This window comes from Myotis myotis, unplaced genomic scaffold (genome assembly GCF_014108235.1).
Source record: "Myotis myotis isolate mMyoMyo1 unplaced genomic scaffold, mMyoMyo1.p scaffold_m19_p_21, whole genome shotgun sequence".
NCBI classification, from domain to species: domain Eukaryota; kingdom Metazoa; phylum Chordata; class Mammalia; order Chiroptera; family Vespertilionidae; genus Myotis; species Myotis myotis.
In genome coordinates this window covers 3410178-3421262 of record NW_023416326.1, presented here as the reverse complement: position 1 = coordinate 3421262, position 11085 = coordinate 3410178, and the positions used below count along the sequence as shown (strand labels likewise).

At 60.2% G+C, this 11085-nt stretch overlaps 1 protein-coding gene across 1 annotated transcript; it reads left to right on the top strand.

Annotated features, from left to right (window-relative positions):
- The first annotated feature begins 1474 nt into the window (after window positions 1-1474).
- AGT (angiotensinogen) lies at window positions 1475-10875 on the top strand. Its single transcript, XM_036355156.1, has 5 exons — window positions 1475-1618; window positions 4367-5211; window positions 7960-8227; window positions 8757-8901; window positions 10164-10875. Exons 2-5 carry the CDS (start codon window positions 4383-4385, stop codon window positions 10353-10355), a joined length of 1434 nt encoding a protein of 477 aa, XP_036211049.1. The 5' UTR covers window positions 1475-1618; window positions 4367-4382; the 3' UTR covers window positions 10356-10875.
- Window positions 10876-11085: the final 210 nt, after the last annotated feature.

Below are 11085 nucleotides of genomic sequence, written 5' to 3'. Positions count from 1 at the left end.
ACAGTATATGTCACTAAGGAACCATATATAGAACTGCCGTCGCTATGGTCTGCATGACGGGGCCAGAGCTGGCTCACGGGGCCCTGGGTACCAGCCCCTGCGTCCCCACTGCTGATGCGTGTCCCTGCATGCCACTCTGTCCGGGGCAGACATAGAACAGTGGGGACCCGCAGCCATGATCAGAAATATTCATGCTGCTCTGTTATCCGTGACAAGGGCCTCCTTGTTTTTATTTAGAGGAGGGGTGGCAAATTGTTTCTGTAAAGAGCCAGATATTTGTGTTGATTTCAGAGAAGAAGAAGAAGAAGAAGAAGAAGAAGAAGAAGAAGAAGAAGAGAGAGAGAGACATGATGAGAGAATCATGGATCGGCTGCCTCCTGCACGCCGTCTCTCCAGCCCACGCCTCGGGCATGTGCCCCGACCGGCAATCGAACTGTGACCTCCTGGTTCACAGGCCATCGCTCAGCCCCTGAGCCATGCTGGCCGGCCTTCTTTTCCCTAAATCACTTTGCAATACTTTCCGCAGAGGAAGAGCCGATCACTAAATAAATATTTTTTTTCCCGGAGCTGGGTTGTTGCAAGAGCTGGCACCTTGGGCCACTGGGACCGCACGTCAGTCATCCCAGCGACAGAGCTTCCGTGGAAAAGGCGGGCGGACGGCATGTTTCCATCGGGGCGGTCGATCCTTATCGCAGCTCCCCGGCCAGCCCGTAGACTTTTCCCCGGGACCAGCGCCAAGGCAAACACGGAGCTCAGCCGCACGGGGCGGGGGCGCCAACGCCAGGAGGCCTCCGCGGAGAAGTGGGCTTGGACCTCGTGCTTCCCGTGTCTGATTTACCGAACTCGGAGCGGACCCACAAAGCAACCCAGGGACACCTGAGCAAGGGCCCTTTTAAACAAGGGCACGCCTGGCCGGCGTGGCTCAGGGGCTGAGCGTCGACCTAGGAACCAGGAGGTCAGGGTTCGAGCCCCGGTCAGGGCACAGGCCCGGGTTGCGGGCTCGATCCCCAGTAGGGGGCGTGCAGGAGGCAGCCGATCCATGATTCTCTCTCATCATTGATGTCTCTGTCTCCCTCTCCCTTCCTCTCTGAAATCAATTTCAAAAAAACCAAAAATTTTAAAAAGGAAAGAAAGAAAGAGTCACCCAGGCTGCCCTCGGCCATCATGTCGGGGCAGAGGCCCCTCACACGCCCACAGGGGATGCGCTGCGTCCGGCGCCTGCGGCCCCCGCCCCCGGGAGCTGCAGTGAATGTGTAACTGGGCCGTGTCCCAGCGCATTCTGTCCAGCAGCAACGAGGGCATTGATCACCCACTTCCTGGAAGCTGTCCCAGCAGGAGTCTCTCTGGCGTCCAGCCCCCTCATCAGGCCTGGCTGCTGGGCCCCCTCCCCCACCATGATGTAACCCCCTCTCCCCAGCCCGGGCACAGGACAGTCCGGGAACGGCTCCATCCCCGCCCCTCACGTATAAATAGGGCCTCCTCGCCTGGCCAGGAAAGAGGCTGCCCTGGTCTTGGGGACAGAACAGAAGGTCCCGGTCTGGTTTTAGGGACAGAAGCAGAAGGTCTTTGTGTTGGGAGCTGACGCAGAAGGTGCTGGTCTTGGGGGCAGACGCAGAAGGTAAGCCGGGAGTCCCGCTCCACACACCACCCGAAGCCCCAGCCCCCAGTCGCTCCCAGGACAGCTGAGCGGTCTGCTGGGCCCAGAAGATGGGGTGAGGGCTGGGATGGGGGGCAGAGCGGCTGGAAGGTGGTAGCTAACCTGCAGCCAGGAGCCAGGGGCCAGGAGCCAGGGGCCAGGGGACAGTGGAGACCTGCACTGCAGGGGACTTGACCACTGAAGACCCAGGAGATGCGTTCCCCTCCCGTCCAGCCAGCCCTGCAGACCTGGGCTGTCCTCCCTCGGCCCCACCCTGGGTCCCGCCAGAGACCTGGCCCCTCTCCCAGGCGTCACGGTGGCCGGTCCCCCCCACCAGGTTCATGGTGGCCAGGAGTCCACTGGGTCCTCTCCCAGCCAGAGGGACTGCGCAGCTTGTGGTGCAGGAAGGGGGGCTGGAGGAGGAGAGGGGCCCAGCTCAGGGGGCCCAGGGCTGTGTCCCTGAACCCCTTTGGAGCAGAGCTGTCTCCAGTCCTGAGCTCACGGCCTGGGTCTGTGCAGTCAAGCTCATCGCGGTCTCCCCGAGCCTCGGTTTGCTCATCTGTAAATGGGGCCAGTAGCAATTCCTGGCCTCCCCTTGCTCATGGACTAGTCCAGTGGTTGGCAAACTCATTAGTCAGCAGAGCCAAATATCAACAGTACAATGACTGAAATTTCTTTGGAGAGCCAAAATTTTTAAACTGAAACTATATAGGTAGGTACATTGTTATGAACTTAATTAGGGTCCTCCTAAGGCTTAGGAAGAGCCACACTCAAGGGGCCAAAGAGCCGCATGTGGCTCGTGAGCCGCAGTTTGCCGACCACGGGACTAGGGTGTCCGTTAAGAGCAACAGAAGGCAAAAGTGCTTTCTAACCTTTCAGATAAACTAAAAAGGCAAATTCTTACTATTTCATTCAGGAGGCGGTCCAGATCGGTGCTTGTGTGTGTGTGGATTGGGGCTTCAAGGGGGGGGTTTGCATCCTGGTTGTGTCTCTTATTGGCCGTGTGGCCTTGAGCCAGTCACTAAACCTCTCTGTTCCTTTGCAAAACAGCATTAATTACTTTATTTGCCAGCTACTTATCAAGTAACTGCAATGGCCCCGGGCACTTTTGGGGTGGGGGGCGATGTGGTATAGGTCATCGAACAAAACAGGGAGAACCCTGCACTGTAGGGGGTATGCATTCACCTGGGAGGAGAGAGGCAATAAACACTAAACATCTCTCTATATAAAAGGCTAAGTGACTGACCGTACGTGTGTCTGACCGACCGGCCTGTACATAGGACGCGCACTGACAATTTAAAAATAAGCGTGGACTCGCGCATGTGCAGTACATATAAAGCTCTTGCAGGCACCAATCCCACGCGTGTTTTGGTTTTATAATGCTATATTGTATACACCGCTTTGGCATGTAATTTTTTTGCGGCAGCGTCATTACCGCACGGATCTTTCTTCTAATTAATTTCCTTTCAATGTGCACGAATCTGTGCACCGGGCCACTAGCGAGAAATAGACAGACAGACAAACGATACAGAGTGTGACAAGGTGGCCAGGGCCAGGGAGTCGGGAGGCAGAGCACAGTGTCAGGAGTGGCGGGCGCAGTGGCAGCGTGGAGTAGGGCGTCAGGGAGCCCCCCCGCAGGAGGGGGGCACGGGTGAGAAGAGGAGAGAGGCCGAGGTAGGAAAAGCCTGGAGTGGTGCCTGGCAGTGCCAAGCGTTACGTAAGTGTCGCCCTCACCATTTGCGTTGAGCCACCAGGTGTAGGGACACTGAGAAGGGAGGGGGGGCTGGTGACGAGGGAGACCAAGCAGGGGTGAGGGAAGAGAGAGCACGGGGCCAGGACCACCCACGAAACCTGGACCCCTGCTGCCCGCTGACCCAGAACCCTTGGGGCAGGAGAGCCGATCACAGCCTCTGCCTTGAAAATGACCCATGAGATGGCGTCACCTGAACGGGGCCTGTGCCGTTCACTGGTGCAAAGTGGGAGGGGCTTGTGCCCCTGCACGGCCCATAGGTTTCCCCTGACGCCGGGACCTTTTACCTGAGGCCTAAGACGTGCAACAAAACCCAACAAAAGCACGCCCCCACCGGGACCATGTGATCTGCACCCGGGTCCTATAGATGTTTCCTTCTTTAAAAAAGATATTTGTAGCCCTGGCTGGTGTGGCTCAGTGGATGGAACGTCAGCCTGCGGACTGAAGGGTCCCAGGTTTGATTCCGGTTGGGGACACATGCCAGGGTTGTGGGCTCGATGCCCAGTGTGGGGCATGCAGGGGGCAGCCGATCCATGATTCTCTCTCATCATTGATGTTTCTCTCTCTCTCTCCCTTTCCCTTATTTTTTCCCTTAAATTTATATATTTATACATCTTTATAAAATATATTTGTAAATTCTATTGATCTCAGAGAGGAAGGGGGAGGTAGAGAGAGAGAGAAACATCAAGGATGAGAGAGAATCATGGATCGGCTGCCGCCTGCACGCCCCGCACTGGGGATCGAGCCTGCAACCCGGGCCTGTGCCCTGAATGGGAGTCGAACCGTGACCTCCTGGTTCAACCACTGAGCCCCGCCGGCCGGGCTAGAGATGTTTTCTGGGGACCTTGAATCCATTTCTTCTCCTTGAAATTGACAGACATGAGGGGTTTCTCTAGGCGAACGGCTGCAGGGACATGGGAACCAATCGGGCCCGAGGGCACTCAGTAACTGCCTTTCACCCTCCACCTTGCACCTTCCAGGGCCCGCAGACGCGCGATGAGTCCCGCAGGCCTGGGCCTCAGGGCCGCGGTGCTCTGCCTCTTGGCCTGGGCCGGCCTGCCCGCTGCCGACCGGCTCTACATCCACCCCTTCCACATGCTCGTCTACAGCAAGAGCAGCTGCGAGCAGCTGGAGAAGCCCAGCGGGGAGGCGCCCCCGGACCCCACCTTCACGCCTGTCCCCATCCAGGCCCAGACGTCCCCGGTGGACGAGGAGGCCCTGCGGGAGCAGCTGGTGCTGGCCGCCCAGAAGCTCCAGGGCGAGGACAAGATGCGGGTGGCCACGGTGGGCATGCTGCTCAACTTCATGGGATTCCGCATGTACAAGACGCTGACCGAGACGCAGGCCGCGGCCGGCGGGGCCGTCTTCTCCCCGACGGCGCTCTTCGGCACCCTGACCTCCTTCTACCTGGGGGCCCTGGACCCCACGGCGGGCCGGCTTCAGGCGTTCCTAGGGGTCCCCGGGGAGGGCCAGAGCTGCACCTCCCGGCTGGACGGCCACAAGGTCCTGTCCGCCCTGCAGACCATCCAGGGCCTCCTGGTCCAGCAGGGCGGGGCCGGCGGCCAGGCCCGGCTGCTGCTGTCCACGGTGCTGGGCCTGTTCACAGCCCCCGGCCTGCGCCTGAAGCAGCCTTTCGTGGGGGGCCTGGTTCCCTTCGCCCCCGTCACCCTCCCGCGCTCTCTCGACCTGTCCACCGACCCCCAGCTGGCCGCTGAGAAGATCAACAGGTTCATGCAGGCCGTGACCGGCTGGAAAATGGGCAGCCCCCTGCAGGAGGTCAGTCCCGACAGCAACCTCATCTTCAACGCCCAGGTCCACTTCCAAGGTAAGGCCCGGCCGGCCTCAGTGGGCTCCGTGCCAGGGGGTGGCGGTGCTCCGTCTCCGTGGCCCTAACGCCCAACGTCTCAGCTGGGCACTGCCTGGCCCTGGAGGTGGGCAGGGTGGCAGACGTGGCCAGGAGGACGGGAGTGGCTGTCCCATCCGGCTCCTCGGATGAGTGTCGGTTGGGCATCGGCCCGCCCACCTGCTGCCCTATCTCCGCAGCTGCTACCCTGCCTCCTGTCTCCCTCATCCTTTCCTTCCCTGGGTGCGGTGAGGAGGTGTCCCTGGTGAAGAAATAGACACAGAGAAAGAACATGACGTGCTGAGATGGCCCAGCCACGAGCGGGGACCTGGGGTCCAAGCCCACATCTTCTGACCCCACGGCCCAGGTCCTCGTTCAGAAGGGCTGGGTTTCTGTCTTATTTTTTTATTTTTAATTTTTATTGATTTCAGAGAAGAAGGGAGAGGGAGAGAGAGAGAAACATCCACGATGAGAGAGAATCACTGATCGGCTGTCTCCTGCACGCCCCCTACTGCGGGTGGAGCCCACAACCCGGGCATGTGCCCTGACCGGGAATGGAACCGTGACCTCCTGGTTCATAGGTTGACGCCCAACCACTGAGCCACGCTGGCCGGGCTCAGGCCGGGTTGTGAGACTTCATGGGCTGCTGGGAAGGCGGGAGCCCTTGCTGGCAGGTGTCCGAGTGGGCAAGCGTCCTGCCCAGAGGTCGTCCTACTGTGTGCACTGCGGACAGGAAGGACCTGGAAGGTTTTGCAACTGTCCAGGCAAACTCCACGGGTACACGCGCTGTGGTGGCGGCTCTGTGATTGATGGGGGGGGCTGACAGCCCTGCCTCTGAGGGACATGGATGAGGTCTGATCAGGATGAGCAACCTCGCCCTGGCCGGCGTGGCTCAGTGGTTAGAGCGTCCGCTTGTGCACCAGAGGGTCCTGGGTGTGATTCCTGGTCAAAGGCACGTACCTGGGTTGCGGGTTCGATCCCCACCCCCCAGTCGGAACATGTGTGGGAGGCAACCCATGGCTGTGTCTCTCTCACATTGATGCTTCTCTCCTCTCTCCTCCTCCCTTCCCCTCTGTCTAAAAAACAACAATAACATCATCCATTACCAGGAGCTCAGGGCACAGCTGGGTGCCTTTAACTATCCAGGATGGGATTTGGGAGCCCGTGGGCCCCAGCCGCCCTTTGCCCAGCACCGCTGACCCCCCTGGCCCCGGGGCCGGCCCTGGCAGGTTCCGCCACATCCGTTGACTTAACCTGGAGAGATTGACTTAACCTCCGGGCGAGGATGGAGCTTGCCGGGGAGCAGGGGGTAGAGGCGGCCCATCCGTGCAGATTCCAGCATCTGTTTGGTTCAGTTTGTCGGTGGAAAAAAGGTAGTCCTTTTTGTCCTCCCCAAACGAAAAAGCCTCCTGCTGGGCCTGGGGGGTGGGGGCCAGTGCTGAGCTCCCCAGGGGAGCGTGTGTGGAAGGTCACCAAAGCTTCTTTAAAAAAAATAAAATTATTGATTTCAGAGAGGAAGGAAGAGGGAGAGAGAGAGAAACATCCATGATGAGAGAGAGTCATGGATCGGCCGCCTCCTGCACGCCCCACACTGGGGATCGAGCCTGCATGTGCCCTGACCGGGAATCGAACTGTGACCTCCTGGTTCAGAGGTGGATGCTCAACCACTGAGCCACACTGGCTGGGCGGAAGCGTCTTTTTTTTAAAAGTTGAATGTATCGGAGCGACTGGTTAATAACATGGGACAGGTGTCGGGTGTACAGCGTCCGTCTGTTGTACTGTGTGCTCACCACCCTAAGTCCAGTCTCCTTCCCTCCTCCTTCACCCCTGTCTACCTCCCCCACCCCCTCCACCCTGCTGTCTGTCTACAGGTGTGTTTTCCCTTCCTAATCTCTTCACCTTTTTCACTGACAGCTGTCGGTCTGTTCTCGGTCTCTGTTTTGTTTGTTGGTCTAGTGTGCGCGTTAGATCCCCCGCGTGAGTGAGACCCTGCGGTGCTTGTCTCTGTCTGGCTCATCAGAGTTGGGGGGCGGGGGTGTCGCAGGCACACGGGAAACCTCTGTGCCACCTCTTAATTTTCCTGTGGACCTAAAACTGCTCTAGAAAAGGAACTTGAGCCCTGGCCAGTTTGGCTCAGTGGATAGAGCGTCGGCCTGTGGACTGAAGGGTCCCAGGTTTGATTCTGATCAAGGGCACGTGCCTGGGTTGTGGGCTTGATCCCCACTGTGGGGCGTTCAGGAGGCAGCTGATCCATGATTCTCTCTCATCATGGATCTTTCTCTCTCTCTCTCTCTCTCTCTCTCTCTCCCTTCTTCTCTGAAATCAATAAAAATATATTAAAAACAAAAAGTAACTTGATTAAAACACAACCACAGAACCAGCTGCTGGACCTCCGGCTCCGGGCCGGGCCTGATCCGGGCGGTTTGCCCTGTCAGCTCCTAGTGGGGGAGGCGCTGAGCCCTGGGGGTCCCTTGTGGACCCAAGTAAGGGGGTGGCAGTGGCACAAGCCCGGGTGTGTCCTCACGTTGGCAGCTGCTGCTCCCTGAGCGGCTCCCGGGCTGGGTTCGCAGGAGCAGGACTTGGCCGGCCCCGGGGACAAGCAGAGGCCTACGGGGTCTGCCCGCCTCGGCCTGCCCAGCCCAGCCCCCCCTGCCCCCCCGTTGCTGGGCAGGCGCCCCCCACCTCCCCGTGCCCGCCGCCGGCTGACTCTCCCCTGTTCTCCGCCCCCAGGGCAGATGAAGGGCTTCTCGCTGCTGGCGGGGCTGCGGGAGTTCTGGGTGGACAACGCCACCTCCGTGGCCGTCCCCATGCTGTCGGGCACGGGCACCTTCCCGCACTGGAGCGACCCGCAGAGGAACCTGTCGCTGACCCGCGTGCCACTCAGCGCCAACGTGGGCCTGCTGCTCGTCCAGCCGCACGACGCCGCGGCCCTGCCCGAGGTCGAGGCCCTCACCTTCCAGCACGACCTCCTGAGCTGGACCAAGAACCTGGCTCCCCGGTACGGCCCCTGGGGGACAAGCTCTGGGTGGGGGGCGAGCATCCCCTCCAGCTGGGACACAGGACAAGCTCTGGGTGGGGGCGAGCGTCCCCTCCAGCAGGGACACAGGACAAGCTCTGGGTGGGCGTGAGCACCCCCTCCAGCAGGGACACAGGACAAGCTCTGGGTGGGGGGCGAGCGTCCCCTCCAGCAGGAACACAGGACAAGCTCTGGGTGGGGGGCGAGCGTCCCCTCCAGCAGGAACACAGGACAAGCTCTGGGTGGGGGGCGAGCGTCCCCTCCAGCAGGGACACAGGACAAGCTCTGGGTGGGGGGCGAGCGTCCCCTCCAGCAGGGACACAGGACAAGCTCTGGGTGGGGGTGAGCACCCACTCCAGCAGGGACACAGGACAAGCTCTGGGTGGGGGCGTGAGCACCCCCTCCAGCAGGGACACGTGCCGGCCGCCTTCCCGGGTCTCCGGCACCTGCTCCGTGGGGCCCAGCCGCACAGAGGGAGCCCCCGGGCCACCTAACCTGGGTCCCCCTGCAGGGCCATGCGCCTGACGATGCCGCAGCTGGCGCTGCGAGGCTCCTACGACCTGCAGGACCTGCTGGCCCAGGCCAAGCTGGCCACCCTGCTGGGCGCCGAGGCGAGCCTGGGCAGGATCAGCGATGGCAGCCTCCGAGTCGGGCAGGTACGGGCGGCCCTGACCCCTGGGTCTGTTGGCTCCTGGGGTGGGGGTGGGGGGGTGGTCCATGGAAGCGACAGGGAGGAAGCTTCCGGAAGGTGGGCGGGGCCAGAGGGAGAGGAGGCGGGGCCAGGCGGGTGTGCCCAGGTGGGGGCTTTCTGGGCCTGTGCAGAGGCAGGTGGAGAGCGGCAACCCCTCCCACCCCCTGCTGGTGGCTCTGCCCTGCCTGGCCTGGCCGGGGCTACTCCCGACAGCAGAGTCCAGACCAGGAGGGGGTCCCCGCCTCCCAGGGCCGGCCGTGGGACAGCTCCTGGCTTCCGGGAAGCACCCCACAGGGGACAGAGGGTGCCCCAGCCACAGGGGACGATGCTCCTCAGCCACGAGAAGGGGCCTGTGTGCTCAGGCTCGGGGCTCGGTGCTGCGGACAAGCAGGGTCACACCCAGTCCTGGCCTCAGAGACTGCTGTTGGGGGCAGGAGCCGTCTGTGCTGAATGACTGGGGTCAGACCTGGCTCAGTGGATAGAGCGTCGGCCCTCGGACTGAAGGGTCCCGGGTTCGATTGCGATCAAGGGCACGTACCTTGGTTGCAGGATCAGTCCCAGCCCTGGTTGGGTGGGGCGCTTGCAGGAGGCAACCAATCGATGTGTTTCTCTCACATGGATGTTTCTCTCTGTCTTTCCCTCTTTCTTCCACTTTCTCTCTAAAAATCAATGGGCCGAAACCGGTTTGGCTCAGTGGATAGAGCGTCGGCCTGTGGACTGAAGGGTCCCAGGTTCGATTCCGGTCAAGGGCATGTACCTGGGTTGTGGGCACATCCCCGGTGGGAGATGTGCAGGAGGCAGCTGATCGATGTTTCTAACTCTCTATCTCTCTCCCTTCTTCTCTGTAAAAAATCAATAAAATATATTTAAAAATAAATAAATAAATAAAAATCAGTGGAATAATATCCTCGGGTGAGGATTAAACAAACAAACAAATAAAAATAAAGAAAAGAAATAAAAATGAATGAGTGGGATCACCCATGCACCGGTGGCCGGGGGTTCCGCCGGGACAGCCAGGTGGAAGGGGGAGACAGGCGGGTCCAAGGGGCCCTCTGGGAGGAGCCGCCGTGTCACTCTGAGCGAGAGTCATCAAGGGGGTGCGGGCACCGTGCATTGTCCCGCAGGCTGGGACCATGTCCCCCCGCCCCCGCCCGTGGGCACCTATGCACCCTGTCCTCGGGCCCCGTGGGGCTTCCAGGAGCGACCCCAACGCTTGCCGCTTTGCAGGTGCTGAACAGCGTCCTGTTTGAACTCAAAGCAGAGAAGGGGGAGCAGCCCACGGAGCCAGCCCCGCAGCCGACGGGGCCTGAGGCCCTAGAGGTGACCCTGGACCGGCCGTTCCTGTTCGCCGTCCAGGATCAAGACTCCACGGCCCTGCACTTCCTGGGCCGCGTGGCCAACCCGCTGAGCGCGGCGTGAGGCCGGCCACGGGCCCGCGGCCACCGCCCCGGCCCCCAGCAGCAGCGTTTGTCAGCCCCATCTTACCCTTTGTCTTCCCCCGAGCCAGCCGGGGGCCGAGAGCAGCCTTTCTCTGGGGCGGTGGGCGCAGCAGCCTCTGGGCCTCAGGTTTGGGGGGAGCCGGGGGGTATGGGGGGGCAGGGGGCCTAAGAACCAGCATTCAGCTCAGGGCGGCTGTTCCAGAGAGTTTGCACAGACCGGCCTGCGTGTGAAAGCAGTCATCGCTTCCTCTTCCACTGGGAACGGAAACTGGGCTTTTAGAGCAAGACCCCCGCCCTCCGCGGCCCTGGCTGTGTGTGCAGCGTGTGGAAGGGGAGAACACGACCTGCACGCACGCACCACACGCCCGCATTCTTCTTGGTTTCCCCGTTTTTCTCTCCCACGTGCGTGTGGGTTTTGGCAAACACACGCGCCTGAATGTGTTAGAATGTCACCCCGTGGCTGGTTAGCCTGTTACTAATAAATGTCTTACAACACAAAGCAAAAAGGGAAGATTCTCTCTTTCACTGAACAGGCGAATATCTATCATTGAGCAGACACACAGGGGCTCGGAGTCATAATTTGTTTTGTGTTTTTCTTTTCTCTCTCTCTTTTTTAAATGTTTTAAATTGGTTTGAGAGAGAGGGAAAGTTTTTCTGTATTTTTTAAAAATATATATTTTTATTGATTTCAGAGAGGAAGAGGGAAAGAG